Below are 13828 nucleotides of genomic sequence, written 5' to 3' on the forward strand. Positions count from 1 at the left end.
GAGGCAATCCCCATTTGTCACAAATGTGGTTGGTGGTTACGCGAACGACACGGTGCAACACACTTTAGAGGTTTGTCCGGCGTGAAGCTCTGAACGTAACTTACTAACCACCTTCGGATTGGATCTGTCGCTTCCAGTCATAGTGGAGGCTGACAGTGACGACCCGGGGAACACTTTCAAAGCGTTCTGTGAGGCCGTCGTAACTCTTAAAGAGAATGCGGAGAGGGTTCAGGAGTGTAACTGCCGCCGACCCTGAACGCAAAAAAGGCCTGGAAGACGACGACGTGATTTCGCACATACTCCACTGTGACCTTCGCACTGTATTGGGCAACTCAGAAGTTGGACTCGCACAGCAGACGCTTATGATGGAGACACGGATTAAGGGAAACTGTTACCGCGCCTCCCGTCCATAGCAAACAGATGGGGCTGGTCTGGGCTTGGGTTTTAGTGGGTAGGAGTCCATTGCACCATACGGACTGAACCCCACCCTCCCCGCGTCAGTTTTAAATCGTTGCCCCGGCGCGAGGATCCCAAAATTGATTTCCCAATAATAAAAAAAAGGCTAACTATTGAAACAAAAAATATACGCCCAGAACGTAGAGAAATGCGTCGTCTTTTTCGACGAATAATAATAATTATCTGATGAGTGAGAACGGAAAAACCTAACTAAAGCAGTTTTAAAAAATTACATCATAATTTAGTTTGACGCTCATTTGCTTCTTTTCACACCTTATTTAGATTTTTAAGAACAAATTACCTAGCAAATAATCGTAAACTTCTATTAGAATAAATTAAAAATCAACATTCGTAAGATCCGTGTCCAAAATTATTCATGGATATAGATCAAAATTCAAATGATTCCAATAAATAAAATATTATGTCAAATTTTGGCGGGAAGTGGTGATGCGATTTTTTTGCGTGGGCGCTTTTAAGTATAAGGATAGGAGACATATGTTGAATCGCGTTGTGTTTTCCTTCATTGCGACACGGACTTTCAGATGTAAGTGATCAGTGATATTTTATAAGATAAAAAAAATATTTAAAATTTGGTATCAGATAAGTGAAGTGACATTTTACAATTATTTTGATGAAGTTTGAATGTAATTAAATTTATACAGTAGTTATTACGGTAGTATATATATATGTACTTATTCTTTAATATTTTATGAAATTAAATTCTAAAATTAATTATAATCTAGTGAACATAATGTTTATTTAATTTTAATACAATGGCAGATACTAAAATTGTAGTACATTATATATAGTACAAATAATGGTTTGCCAATTTTATAAAATAAGTATATGATAACTCGGTGCAATCACTTGACCGATCAATTAACCGTTACCCTTGACCTAAAGATGAAATTTTACAAACCCTATATTACAATACACACTAGATTAAGTAATATAAGTATCAGAAGTTAATTAGTTTTTGAATTAATTAAGTGAATTACAAGTTAATATTTATTTATTATTATGTTTTATATGTGAACATTAATAATCTGAATATAAGGCAGTCTTATTTTTAAAAATTTATGTGGATTTAGGGAAATTTAATGCAGAACTATTTTATGATATTTTTCCTCGTCTGTGTTTTTTTCAGATGATAAGAAAAGGTTTATTTATAGCACCTTTGGTGCTTTGTGCCTTCGCTTGGGGAGTTGAAGGTAAGTAGATTATAGTATGCGTTTTTTACACAGCATAGTATATTTCCTTACCAACCTAATAAATTTTTGACATAGACGTGAGTCTAGTATGTCAAAATTTCATTGTGACGTACGGAGTTTCGGGCTACTCTCGTTTCTTACCTTTAGGTAAGATAAGAAGCCATTAAAGTACAATAATAATCTTTGCTTTTTCTGATGGCATTCTAATAATAAAATAAACGCCTAGAATTTGCTATTAATTATACATTCACGTAGGCCGATTCCGCGTGGTTATGCGATAAGTCAACAAACACATGTTTAACACAAAACATGTTTTTCATAGAATTTAATAATACATTGTGGTTGACGAATTTAATCTAAGATGTTTGTTAAACAAAAATTAAAAGTAAGGTTTTTATCGCCTCTTTAATGAGACAGTATTTGAACATTACGATCTTGCCTGACTTAAGACTAATAAGTAATTTAAGTATTACGTAATTTACTGAAAGGGATATTTCATAAAATCATTTTAATTTAAATAAAATAGCGTGTATTCGTTATGAAAAAAAGATAAATTCTATGACTGAACATTGTTAATTATCTAATTTTTTTCAAGTTTTAGTCATTGCGTCTACACACTATAACACTACGACATATGATTTTATAAAAACATTAGGCATTCTATTAAATTAACATTAACAATCTCTTAAAATATTGACGCACAATAAACAACAACTTGAGTTTTTTACTTCAGAAGGACAAAAAGTCCTATGTGGGCGAGTCATATATGGTCTGCAAGGTCCAAGCCTGTTTTGTAAACCGATGATGTATTCTGATTATGTAAATACGAACTATAAGATTTTTATATGATTCATTGTTTTTAAGGCGTTGATTAAAAATTTAAGATAAGGCATTTTACAAGGATTGACTAAATCTATCTTAAGCCTAGGATTATGTAAAATATGTATAATAAAATGCGGAAATTAGGAAACAAACGTCCATATCGATAAAGTACGTAATTTAAAAACTTTAAATAATCCGTTAAGATCCGCGTTATATAATTTTACATCGGCTTTGTTACCGCACCCTCAAAAGGATTGGAATTTCTCTCATTATAGAAGGGTTATACTAGCGTCACTACTGTAACAAAACAATATGCAACTTTCCCATACTGTGTTAACTGTTAACCTAGAGATATTTTTCTGATGCATCACGACACGACAGACAAATATAAATCCACCCTAAGCGGCGTCAGCTGAACTATATTTCTAATTGTATTACAGCACAACGGTACTCCAACTACTACCCTCGGGGCTATACTGGCCGCAATCTATATGAACATGGCAGGTCCATATCAGACGACTTAGTACGTTGCGGACCAAACACATGCGGCGTGGGTGCACATTGCACGCACGGAAGCGTGCGGCCTGTGTGCGCTTGCCTCCCAGGCTACTCGGGGGACCCACTGTCACAGTGTGTCAAGATTGAGTGCGTTGGTAAGTTTATTTATTCATAAAAATACATACATTATCATTACTGTACAAATGTAAAAAATCTATAATATTAAATACATAAGATCACAATATCGCTATTGTTAACTTACTCTGAGAACATACAAATATGTCGATAGTGTCGAAGACAGCAAGGTCTTTGTTAATGGGGATCTGTGCAACATAGTGATTCTGGTCGGTATGTTATGAATAATTCGCTGATTATACGTATATCGATAACACATACAGGAATTTATATATATTGAATACATGTAATAAATTTCATTTTTTGTAACTCGACAATTCGAGTACCTTATATTAGTCGTGGATTTCTGGAAGAAGGAAAGTGACTCCAACTGAAATGGAAAATCCTCGGCCAGTTGGACACTGACTGGACCGAAAGCTATTGACTGTTGAGATGTTGCATATATACTCTGTGGTGCAATATTATATTGTATTGTAATATAATATTAAACAACGCCGAAACTTAATCATGATTTACAGACAATAGTGAATGTCGCGGTCACCAATCGTGTGTCAACCAACACTGTATTAATCCTTGCGAGGGGGCGTGCGGTACTCATGCTAACTGCGAGGTAAGCTTTATACTTACGTAAGTAATATACTTACTTACCACTTAAGTACCTTAAATGCCTCATTTATTAAATATACAGTAAATGGGTGTTTTTTTATAGAATAAGAAACATTGAATACTTTGTTGAATATTAATTAAAAGTAAATCTCTCCAATTACACTGTTTTAACGAAAAGCTAAAGTTATATAGTATTAGCTGTCTTTTTCTATCATAGAGTCACCACAGTTTGACAGATAGAGACGAGTGAGTAATATAGCGAACATATTATTTAAGTCCGAGTATGATTTTGATGCTTATAAGATTAATAATAATTTATTCTAATTAGTTAACACAAATCAATTTTAGTTAGTACAAATTAAAGACTAATTTTAGTACTATCATTAATTAAATAAATAATAATATCCATAAAAATTAAATAAATAAATAGTCTACGCGTTAACTTATCTCCCAGAGCCAACAAGCGTACAGATACCGGCAAACTTCTTGAGCATTAAACAAGGGAGTGGTGGAAAGTTTGCGCATCGTACACAGCGCCGGACACAAACGTCAAACGGGACACAAATTTACCAATCACGCGATCGACACGTCACTCTCCCACCGCCCGCAGCCCCCCCTCTCAGTGAGCCGGTATCTATACGCATAAACAAATTGCGAGTAAGTACAGTAATACATTGTACTGAGGATATGTACGCACAATACCAAACCAATATATTGAGGATACTGTTCCTACTGCTTCGCCATCTACGTAAAACTGATGGCGTTCTTTGCCCACGGATCGCCCAGAAATCATCAGTATAATCCTTGGCAAGCATACCCGAGATACTGCAAAAGCATAGCAGTCACAACAGAGCATCATAAAGACGTGACTATATTGAACGCGCAAGGCTTTTAAACATCTTAAAAAACGACAAAACCCTAAATGAACCGGTAATTTTTTCTAATACTTTAGTCGTCAAAGTAAATGAAAATACTTAATCCAAATAGTTTTTAAGGTATTTTTAAAGTGTTTTCTTTTCATAGGTTCGTCAACACGTGCCGGTATGCTCCTGTCCCCCTGCTTACACTGGAAACCCCTTTACAGCCTGCAGAATCGCTGATCCCGGTATTAACCTATTATATAATACCTAATTACATAGTGTAGGAGCGCGTAATACATAACCGCGGTTGTATGTTCGAATGTTTTATACAGTGGAGGAAAACATCGTGAAAAATGTTTTAATAACATATATACTTCTGGCTACCATTTAAGGTTAATGACAATCAAAATCAGACAGGCCGACAACGCACTTGCGAGCCAATGGTCGGGTCACTTAACATCAGGTCAGCCAGAGATTGATAATTTAGCTTTTGTAATAATAATGACCTTTACGACTCCATTACCAAGTACATGTCGCAGCCAAATAGCTTATTTAGCCGTTCAAGTAACAGCCACTTAACTAAACGGCGCCGTTTAACTAGCAGCCTGAATGATATCCAGCCATTAGATAAAACAGTTAGGCAAATTACTTGGATCGATGACGTTTCATTACTTACCTAGCCTGTTGACTGTTAGTTTAAATTGAATTACACTTTCTGCCACTCTCAAATTCGAAACTCTTCAAACTGTAAATATGGCGTCGGCAAAAAACTTTGATGGTATTTTCCAAAGTTTCATGAAAATAATGTGAATTTGACTTAAGCAATTTAATCTTAAAAGAAATATTTTTAACGTCATGTTTCATCTTTTTTATTTATGCCAAATAATGACTGTATCGTACGAATGGCCTAAGCATTAGTCATCCAGTTTATTAAATGTTGTAACAAACGCTACGGCTGAATATCTTTCAGGCCGTTAGTTAAATGGCGTCGTTTAGTTAAAAGGCTAGGCTGTTAATCTGTCAAAGGCAGCTCTACTGATTTTTACCGTAATTAAAATTTTCAGAGGAGGCCTGCCACCCATCTCCGTGCGGTTCCAACACCAAATGCCACGTCGCCAATAACCAGGCCATTTGTACCTGCCTTCCTGGATACCTTGTACGTAACGTCTTAAATTAAATTTTAACTTTAATATTTAGTTAGCTTTTAGTCGCAAGGTTCGAAGTTGTATAAGATACTATAACAGTATATAAAAGCCCCACTCAGAGTCGTTCATTTATCACTAGTTGTAAATTCGTTATATATAATATTTAACCTAAAACTTATTTTAAAAGTTTGGTTCGTGTGTGCTATCAACGAGGCGCCAACATAAAACTTAATATTTTTTTTATTTAATAATAAGTTAATGTGTTTAACCGACTTAAAATATCTTAATACGACCTTTTTACTAATAAAAAACCACATACAGGGTAGCCCCTTAACAGGCTGTCGCCACGAGTGCGACTCGGACAGCGACTGTAACGCGCAACAATCGTGTCGCAACTTCAAATGTGTCAGCCCATGCAGCGATTGTGGAGTCAACGCCGACTGTGAGACTGTTTCCGCCCATCGCGCTATCTGCAAGTGTCCTAGAGTGAGTTTATCTGTTTCTTAATGTTTGAAAGACAAGTTAAACAACTGCCTTTAACCACGAACAAGTACGAAGTTTCAGTAAATCAACAATTAAATATGTTTACATATGATTTTTCTTATCATTACTTTTTTTTACTAGTGTAATATAAAAGACCTACCCCCGTTTACACCGCTGGATATTTATAAATTAATATATAATAAATTTCTTAGTAATAATGTATCAATGTAATGAATTAATTGAAATGAATTCGTTATAAACATACCTTTCTTTATTAAATAAAAAAATAATACTTATGTTAAAAAACAACTCCTTGAAATATGGTCACTATATGCATTTTTTTATGTTAATTTAATTAGGCAGTTCTTGCACATTCCTTTTACTAATTCCTATTTCTAGAAGCCTATGCCTGGAAGAGATCATTTGTCAGCGAAAAGGTCGCCCTTTGCCTCCCTAACCATTTAAATTACCTGATTTTATATGTACTATTATATGCAATGAAGTGTTGTTAAATAAATAATTCCAGGGCTACCACGGTGACCCGTACAGAATCTGCTCAGCGGAATGTACATCAGACAGCGAATGTCCCAGTTACAAACCAGCCTGTGTTTATAACGCATGCGTCAACCCGTGCACGAACGCTTGTGGTGTAAACGCAGATTGTAACTTACGCGGTTTGACGCCCGTGTGTTCATGCCCTAAGACTATGACCGGAGATCCCTTCACATTCTGCAGGCCCTTCGAAGCACGTAAGTAACTATATAAATATTTTTTGGTAATGCAGAAAACATTGTTAAAGAGATTTATAAAAGACTAGTAAGATTAGATTAATAGTCATTCTATAGTAAAACCTACGGTACTTCTAGGTGATCTTTGCGAGCCCAATCCTTGCGGAGCAAACGCCAAATGTACACCAGGCCACGATCGTACAGGTGCTGAACGGCCCGTGTGTACTTGCCCTACAGGATACCGTGGAAACGCGCTTGTCTCTTGTGAAAAGGTAAATATTATATTTTAAAAAACACACACTACCAGTGTGTACTTGACAGTATAAAAAATAAGTGTTATTGAGAGTTATCTGTAGAAAACATAGCTTATAAAAGCATTATAGAGTAAAATAACGTGTAGATTTATTAAAAAATTATAAAACAATTGATTTTTAAACGGTCACAGATTAGTCGAATCAATTTTAAAAAATGTCTGCATGACAATTAACGCAATAAAAACGTTTACGTGTTTACAAGCTTACGACTGGTGCGACACCATCGTGCATAGAAACCCATTTTAGCGAGTTATTAAAATTATAAATGTTTCAATAGGTTTTTTGCTTGAATTCGTAACTGAGTTAAAAATATATAATTGTAAAAGTTACAGTCACTAAGAAAAATCCAAAATGGTTATTTAAATATTGTTAAATCTATGACAATTGTACTTAAATATATGTATCTGTCATCAAAATGATCCCGGGTTGCTTTACTCTATGAAATAATTCTTAAATGACAATATAGTTAAATATATTTTTGGAGGCTCTTTTATATATACTGTTCTCATATAAGCCAGAGCCTAAAACATATTACCTAGAAGTTTCGATTAACTTTATTTGTACAGTGAATTTCATTTACTATATTTACTACCCCGGTTGTAGCGATCATTTAGATATGGCGACGTTAAATCTAAATTCTTTTAATTGACTTACTCAAGTACGAAATTCATATGGTCATAGCGACTTTGTAGCGCCGAGTATAGCGATTATTTTTAATGAATAATTTCAAACAAATTTCTATTTCCCATGCGGGTATTGTGACCAGAGTCAGCCGTCAAAAACACTTATTTTTTGTATTGACTCACAGAGAGTCAGCAATTGTGAAGACTTTTTACCTTTTGTTTATAGATATTGGCTAGTTAAGAAGCGTGTACGCCTCAAAGTCAAATGTAGGATTCAGTTACAAATTGAAATTCTGAGCATCAACTGGGTTTCTTACTCACGCCTACTACGTCACTTAGGTATGCAGTGGCAGATCGATGTAATGATTTTGTTTTCAGGGTGAATGCGAGTTAGACTCGCAATGTGCCGACCACTTGGCGTGTGTGGGCTACGAGTGTGTCGACCCGTGCCTTGGCAATACGCAGTGCGGATCTGGCGCCGTTTGTATGGCCAGACGTCACATTGCTGTCTGTACCTGTCCTGGAGGTGAGTTGGTTATAATCGACAAAAAACTAATATAATTATTCGGTACACGCGTTAAGCTATGATAAAGAATAAATAATTTATTTCAGATTGTTATAGATATAAATTATTAATAGACTGGTTTTATATTTAAATCTTTATTCAATCGTAAAATTGGACTTGAAACGGAACACGGACATAATGATGACGTGATTATTATAAAAAAAACAAGATCAAATGCTTAGTAGTAATTTAAAAAAAAACGCAATAAATTTATCACACATTTCTGGTCTATACCAGCGACAACCAAATAATATACTCGCTATCATGGATGGTGATATTTACCATAATCTAATGTATGTAATAGCGTAACTATTCGTTTTTGTAACTATTTCGTGAATCCTTCTCCTCTCCATTACCGAGGAGGTTAGCCGTCAGTCTCGTGAAGCGTGTCTTATCCTGTGCTAGTTGTCGCAACTTTTCTGCAACCGCTATGTTCATCCCCATCCTAACGTAATTTAATCACTAATAATTAGCTATAATGTAAAGTGACCAATATTTCAGGAAATATTTTATTAATTATATTTGTTTTATTTATTAATTCACAAAAATAAATACACTATCCTTACATCATCAACAGATCATCACGGCGATGCCCTAGTGAACTGTTACCAAAGTCACTCCGAAGCCGTGTCAACCCGTTACTACAGATACAAACGTAATGGAAACTTCACCGAAGAGTTGCCTCAAGTGCCAACGCTAGCTGTTGACTCAACTGAAGCGAAACTCGAAACATCCCCAGAAAATCTGAAAACCGAGAAACAAAACTAATCTTGCCATTAACTGCCTTTTAATTGAATAATCCTTTTGATGGTGTATTATAGATCGACTTCTCTTTAATGCAGGATCAAATAAATGAATTTTATTAGAACTTTCTTTTATTATATCATTATGAATGTGGATATTTTTATTTTTTGTCTTTGTTAGATTCAATTGTTATAACAGTGCGCGTCTCAACCTTGGCTAACCTCTTCCTTGACGACGACTTGCATATTAATATTATTATGTAAGACACGTATGGGTAGTAAGACACGAACGAACGAACGAAATTATAAAAAGATTGGATTATAAATTTGAAAACATTAATAAAATTTCACCAAGAACTCAACTTCAACAAGAAATGTCTAAAACTTGTTTAGAGTAGATAGGACCCCTGCCCATTATTACACTCTTCCCAGAGCAAACAATCAAAAAGTTGTAGTTAAGTCAGGCTACTTCAAATACCGATTGAGGTAGCTATATAAATAAATAAATTTTAAATTTTAAAACATTTGAGATTTTGTATCATATAATTCATGGCCATCGTCTTTGGATGACCTCAAAATATTTTTCTTAGTTTTTGTTAGGTCCTGTTAAAGTCAAAGCCAAGCAACCAATTATTTATAAGCTCGTCTTTGGGAGCACATGTAGGCATGTGAAGGCCTTTGGCACACATTCGACTCGCACGAGCGTTGACGCGCTTCTAAGCTCGAATAAGCGATAGCGAATAGCTTCTTCATCAGAATGCATGTTGATACTAACACGACGTCATTAAAGTTTCGAACGAACACGCCGAAATATGCCAGTTTGCGCGCGTCCGGTTTTTTGAAGCGCGTTTGCTGAAAAGACCGTATAAACGCAGAAAAATACGCTAATCTGTAACCGCCTTAAGCATGCTTAAATATTAGGTCCTTACATATGAAATTGGCATATTTCGTACTGGCCACTTTAATCATCATATTCTCCTCTTTGGTAAGGTAATTCCAAATTCAAATTTGTTCAGCTATTTACTCATGTATTTGTGCTTCGATGACCGTCATTCATTTGGTTTTTCTTCTGATTTTTTCTGTTTGCGTCACTCATTTTACAAAATGGAAAACTTAGAGTATCGCATTATTAACGAGTACGAGTTCCGCCGTGGTACTAGTGCTGCGGAAACGACTCGAAGGGTGAATGATGTGTATGCCGGTCATGTTGCAAAAGAAAACACAGTTCGTTTTTGGTTCCAACGTTTTCGTTCTGGAAATTTCGACCTGCAGAACACAAGCCCCGTGGACGGCCTGAGACCCAAGTTGATAATGAAGTATTGAAGGCTATTGTGGAAGCGGATCCATCGCAAACCACGTCCGAGTTAGCTGCAGGCTGCGGTGTTAGTGATAAAACAGTTTTAATTCACTTGAAGCAAATTGGGAAGATTAAAAAGCTTGAATGGTGGGTACCTCACGAATTGACTGAAGCAAACCGGCAAACGCGCGTCGACTGCTGCATTACATTACTGAACTGGCACAATAATGAAGGTATTCTAAACCGAATCATTACCTGTGATGAAAAATGGATTCTTTACGATAAGACGGCTACCAAATTAGAAGAGCTTCAATTGGAATGTCTAAGACATACCAATTGAATATAGATGTGATAAAGCTAATTGGAGTACCAGCAAACAACATCGGCTCCGCGTTAAAAAAGTTTTTAAAAATAGTCAAAGTGAGAAAATAGTTCTAAAAAGTTACTAAAACTGTGTCAAACTGTAACCTGCAGTGATACAAGTTGGAGTACAGACTTTATATAAAACATTCTGGAAGAAAATAGTGATAAAAGTTTCAACGAACAAAATTCAAATTTTAAAAAATTATCAGTGCAATTCTAAATGAAGTTGAAAGAAACGGAAAGTTAATCAAACTATATGTGTTGGACTAATTACGATACGATAGTGATAAAACAAAATTCCTAATACATACTTAATCAAAATTACCTTCTTAAAAACTATAAAATAACCCGCATCACTCGTAATAAAACACGAAACAGCGCCATCTATTATCAGAGTTAACAAACTAAGGACAGTGAAATAAAATTGACCAAAATGCGCTGGATGTACACAAGAACTTCCTACCAATGAACATCTTATTTGTATGCTATGTAGTTACGGATATGATTTAGAATGTGCAAATATTCTCCGAGAACTTTTTAAAACCACTATGAACTTGGACCAGAAAACATCATGGAAATGCCAAGATTGCCGTTGTGTAATGCCTAAATTTAGTAACACCGATACCCCTATACGATCACAGAGTATAATAACACAACAAGTGACTACACCTTGCGAAGAAAACAACATCACAATAAGAAAACCAAACACACAGTCCAATAATTATGATACATGTTTTGAAGACCTCAGTCTATTAGGCGACACACTCCAAACTTCTGAAAAAATGCCGATAACCATATGCAAACCGAACTAACACTGCAAAGTTTAAGCGAAATGATAATGATACGTCTGAAAGAAAATAACGAATCTATATTATCTGATTTGCGGAGTACAATTCAAATAGAAATAAAGAATGCTATTTCAAAGCTAACAGAAGATTTTGAACTAAAAACAAATTATCTATCTAAACAAAACGATCAAAGAAAACAGGAACTAGAAAAAGTCAACACAAAAATAGAAAACTTGTGAAGAGAAAATGAAAAACTAAAACAAGAAATATCGGATTTAAAACATAATACTTCCGCTGCCCCCGTAATCCAATGCATGGAAAGTAATTTAAAGAAAATTGTCATCTACGGCTTTGCTGAATACTCAAAAGAACCAGAACCTCCACGACAGGCTAATTGCCATGTTTCATGATATCTTACAAGTAGACTTAACGGGCTATATAGAAAACACGTACAGAGTAGGCAAAAACACTGCGAGGACACGACCACTTGTTATAGAACTTATAAGTAAAAGAATGGTAAAATATATATTAAGAAACAGCCATTACTTCCAAGAAACAAGAATATCTCTATCTGAATATTTAGATGAAAATGCACGAAAAGAAAGACAACAATTGCGAGAAAAAATGATGAAGGCTAGGAAGAAAGGCTTACATGCAGTGATCCTGAATAATCAATTATATATCGGGGAAGGGAAAGTTATAAATAATAGAGAAAACAAACAGAACAATAATAATGATAAAGAGGACATCTTCAACATTTCGCAAAATATAGTAAACAGCATGTACCAACCAAATAAAACATCACACTACATGTCTACTGACAACCATTCCCTTCGCAAACAAAGGCCAACAATTTAAAGTTTTGTTCCAGAACATTCAAAGTATTAACAATAAACAACACATTTTAGAAGCATTCATTGAACAAACCCCTATTTTCAACGCAATATGTATATCAAAGACATGGTTAACAACGGAAAAACTCAGTATGATTCAATTCAGCGGATATAACATCGCAGCGTCATACTGTAGAAGTACGCGCGGAGGTGGTGGCGTCTGCATCCTACTCCAAGACCATTTCGAGTATATTGTAAGAAACGATATTACCAATATGTCCATAGATTATATAGAATTATGTGCAATAGAATTACCTAAAGAAAATATATTATTATTAACGATTTATTGGAATAAGAGAGAAGAAATTATATTTCATAGTCAATTAAATATTATCTTGAATTATATAAACACTAAGTATTCCAAATGTAATGTAATTATAGGCGGAGATCTCAACATAAACATATTAGATACCAATATAAAAACTAGTCAATTCCTAGATTTAATGTTAGAATTTAAATATACTCAAACCACATCAACATGCTTAGACTTAATATTCACTAACTTTCACCAAAGTAGACCAAAATGTAATCTCGTACTTTCTCCTTCCGAAAACACAATGTTTCTCAGACCTGTAGACCCTTATGAAATAAATATTTTAATAAAAAATTAAAAAAAAAAATAGCCTCGGTATTGACGAACTCCCACCAAAATTACTTAAGAAATGTGTAGACGAACTCACTCTACTATTCTACAAATTGATAAATCATTCCTTCGAGGAAGGTGTTTTTCCTGATCAACTCAAAATAGTGAAGCCCTTACATAAGAAAAACGACAAAACAGACCCCAATAATTATCGTCCAATAGCTCTATTACCGACTGCATCAAAGATATTTGAGAAAACAACGTGTAATCGGGTGTACGCCTTCTGCGAGAAATATGGGATATTCAATGAATGTCGAAATGGTTTTCGAAAAAACAGGTCAACAACTTTAGCATTATATAAATTCATACAGGAAGCTCTTAATATAACAAATAATAAAGAATACGCAATCGGTCTGCTCCTAGACATGACTAAAGCCTACGACAAGGTACAATATGAAATATTGTTAAATAAACTCTATGGGATAGGTATCCGCGGAAAAACTAACGAATGGTTCAAGTCCTATCTTGAAAACAGAAAACAATTAGTAGAAATATAATTTTATAATAATGAAACAAAAATTCTCCAAAATTACCGCTCTGACAGTAAAACAAAGCCTCAATACCACAAGGAAGCGTTATTGGGTGCCTTCTTTTTCTCATTTATATAAACGACCTTGTAAAAACCTAAGAAGGACCTGGTCCATGTGTTTTATTC

The 13828-nt window shown here is 34.8% G+C and overlaps 1 protein-coding gene across 2 annotated transcripts; it reads left to right on the forward strand.

Annotated features, from left to right (window-relative positions):
* The first annotated feature begins 954 nt into the window (after positions 1–954).
* LOC123710125 (neurogenic locus notch homolog protein 1) lies at positions 955–9314 on the forward strand. 2 transcript variants are annotated; one of them, XM_045661846.1, is made up of 11 exons: positions 955–1000; positions 1604–1667; positions 2930–3142; positions 3641–3732; positions 4752–4833; positions 5653–5744; positions 6055–6219; positions 6743–6965; positions 7083–7216; positions 8260–8407; positions 9024–9314. In XM_045661846.1, exons 2-11 carry the CDS (start codon positions 1604–1606, stop codon positions 9212–9214), a joined length of 1404 nt encoding a protein of 467 aa, XP_045517802.1. In that variant the 5' UTR covers positions 955–1000; the 3' UTR covers positions 9215–9314. The 2 variants fall into 2 exon arrangements, with proteins under 2 accessions (XP_045517802.1, XP_045517803.1); XM_045661847.1 differs by lacking the exon at positions 955–1000 and adding an exon at positions 1077–1100.
* Positions 9315–13828: the final 4514 nt, after the last annotated feature.

The sequence above is a fragment of the Pieris brassicae genome, chromosome 5, assembly GCF_905147105.1.
Source record: "Pieris brassicae chromosome 5, ilPieBrab1.1, whole genome shotgun sequence".
Taxonomy (NCBI): domain Eukaryota; kingdom Metazoa; phylum Arthropoda; class Insecta; order Lepidoptera; family Pieridae; genus Pieris; species Pieris brassicae.